Source organism: Phaseolus vulgaris, chromosome 6 (genome assembly GCF_000499845.2).
Source record: "Phaseolus vulgaris cultivar G19833 chromosome 6, P. vulgaris v2.0, whole genome shotgun sequence".
NCBI classification, from domain to species: Eukaryota; Viridiplantae; Streptophyta; class Magnoliopsida; order Fabales; family Fabaceae; genus Phaseolus; species Phaseolus vulgaris.
This window is the reverse complement of record NC_023754.2, coordinates 10,452,427-10,455,040: the sequence shown is the minus strand read 5'-3', so window position 1 is coordinate 10,455,040 and position 2,614 is coordinate 10,452,427. Positions and strand designations below refer to the sequence as shown.

General features: G+C 46.6%; 1 protein-coding gene across 1 annotated transcript; it reads left to right on the top strand.

The window, feature by feature from the left end:
• Positions 1 to 458: 458 nt before the first annotated feature.
• LOC137833358 (uncharacterized) lies at positions 459 to 857 on the top strand. The gene has a single exon (XM_068641710.1). It carries the CDS (start codon positions 459 to 461, stop codon positions 855 to 857), a length of 399 nt encoding a protein of 132 aa, XP_068497811.1.
• Positions 858 to 2,614: the final 1,757 nt, after the last annotated feature.

Sequence of the window (2,614 nt, the reverse complement as noted above, 5' to 3'; positions counted from 1 at the left end):
GATATCCTGGGACCGTTTCCTTTAACAGTTAGACAAATGAAGTATCTCGTGGTTGCCATCGAGTACTTTACAAAGTGGATAGAGGCTGAGCCGGTTGCGCAAATCACAACTCATAAGATTCAACACTTCATATGGAAGAACATAGTATGTCATTTTGGAATCCCAAAACGCTTGGTGTCTGACAATGGCACCGAGTTTGCAAGTCAGCAGTTGGACAAACTATGCATGGAGCTCGGTATCAAGCAGGTGTTTGCATCAGTCAAGCACCCCAGAGTCACCAGACGAATGGGTAGGTCGAGTCCGCCAACCGAGTTTTGCTCAAGGGTCTAAAGAGAAGGTTAGAGAAAGCTAAAGGAACTTGGGCAGACAAGGTCCCCAGAATTGTGTGGGCCTACCACACCACTCCCCAGTCCACCACCAAGGAAACGCCTTTTAGCCTGGTGTATAGTTTGGACGCCATGATCCCTGTTGAGATTCAGGAAAGTTCACTGAGTTTCCAGAACTTCGTGGTCGAGGAATTCAACGAGGAAAGAAAGGAGAACTTAGACCTGCTGGACGAGGTCAGGGAGGAAGCACGCATCAAGGCTGAAGCCTTGAAGAGAAGGGTGGAGTATATGCACAAGTCCAAGTTGAGACCTCGGCAATTCCAGGTCGCCGACTTGGTGATGAGAAAAACTCACCCCTACCAGCTGGAAAACAAGTTATTTCCCAAGTGGACTGGTCCTTTACGTGTGATAGAGGCGCTTGGGAACGAAGCATACAAACTCGAGCTCTTTCAGTTAGTTATGTCATTGTACGCAGTTAAGGGATACACTCTTTTTCCCTCATCAGGGTTATTTAACGAGGTCACCCAATAAAAAGTTATTTGAAAAACATGTTGCAATGTATTGTACAATAAAAACGAACCTCTCCCTTGCCTTTATACCCCAAGGTCGAGAACAATATGGTTCCAAGTAAAATATCTCCCTTGCCTTTATACTCCAAGGTCGAGAATAGTATGGTTCCAAGTAAACATCTCCCTTGCCTTTATACGCTAAGGTCGAGAATAATATGGTTTCGAGTAAAACGTCTCCCTTGCATTTATACGCCAAGGTCGAAAATAACAAGCGAACCTCTCCCTTTCCTTTATACGCCAAGGTCGAGAACAACGAGTAAACCTTACCCTGTCTTTGTATGCCAAGGACAAGAACAATTAGAGTTCGAGCAAACGTCTCTTCTGCTCCTCTGTGTTAAGATTGAGAAGGGTAAAAGATCAAGCAGATGCAAGTTAGTAAAGGAACGTGCTACTTAGGTAAGGATGATCATTTAAGCATTATTAGTTAACAAGATTGATTCAAGACATGCAAGATAACTGACGACAAGTACAAGAGACAAATTTAAAAGAGAAAGACTTCATAAATAAAAAATATATACAGAGTCACCAAATGTTCATCAAAGTCACAAATAAAGCCAGAATCACCACCACTACTCAACGTCAACCAATTGGCCATCAATAAAGGTCTTGGTCAGGCTAGTTTGAGAAAGATCCACTCCCAGATACACGCAGGCAACCTGAGCCATAGCATCCTCAAACCCCATTGCGTAGGACTCGGCGACATCATTAGTAAGCTTCTCCTTAGTTTGCTGGAAGAGCTCATCCTTATGGACCAACTCCTCCTTCAAGTTGGCCATCTCCTCTTCTAGCTTGGCCGATTTCTCCCTTAGTTGGGTCACCTCTTCATCCCTGTTGCCAAGCTTCTCCTTCAAGCCATCTACTTCAGCCTGAAGGTCGCCATTCCTAGCGTATAGCCTCAAGGTTTCTCGAGACTTCTTGAACAAGAGTTTCTTTGTCTCTTGATCGGCTTTGCGAAGCTCATCCACCTCCAGGGTAAGACTGGTTAATCGACGTTTGAGTTTTGTGGTTGGGAGGATTTCTTGGCTATCCAGTTCCTGTTCCCTCCACATCTTGGAGAGCAGAAGGATGGACCCAACTAGGGTTTCCCCCCAACTGCCTTGATACGTGTTCCAACAGAGGGCCCTGCTCCAAGCTCCCCAGCCTTTCCTTGACTTGGACGGATTGCAACACTTTCTGGAGGAAGGTTGACAGATCGGCGGAGGGGTCCCACTGATCACCCCCCGAGGCACTTTCCCTCCTACCTTCTTACACCATGATGTCCCGGGGAGAAGAGGCACTAGGAGGGCACTCCCTATAGGAAGGGGCTTGACCATCTAAGTTCAATGGCACAGGGATGGCAACATCAGCCTTGCGTTTCCTTCTAAAGATGAGGCCTGAGCAAGTATCCTTGTCCTCAGAAGGAGCAACCTCAACCACCCCTTTGCGCCTATTATCTTTGACAGAGGGGCCAGGGGCAGAGGAACCAGGGGTAGCAGGAATAGGAGCAGAGGGACCTAGAGCAGTTTTCTTCTGTGTGGCTACAACGACCAAGTATCTCCTCTTTTCTGCATCGAGCACCATGCCTGCATAAGAAGGTAAAGTCACATAAGGGTTCAAACAAGCAACACACACAAGAACACTAGCAAAAGTCAGGGGAAAAGGGGTACCAATGTAACCCTTAAGAGAAGCAGGGCTGAATTCGAGCTTAAGTAGCTCAACAGTGCTAAACACCGCTTGAAG

Bases quoted from the DNA above. Each gene is read 5' to 3' on its own strand.
- LOC137833358 (XM_068641710.1), top strand. From the start codon at position 459: ATGATCCCTGTTGAGATTCAGGAAAGTTCACTGAGTTTCCAGAACTTC.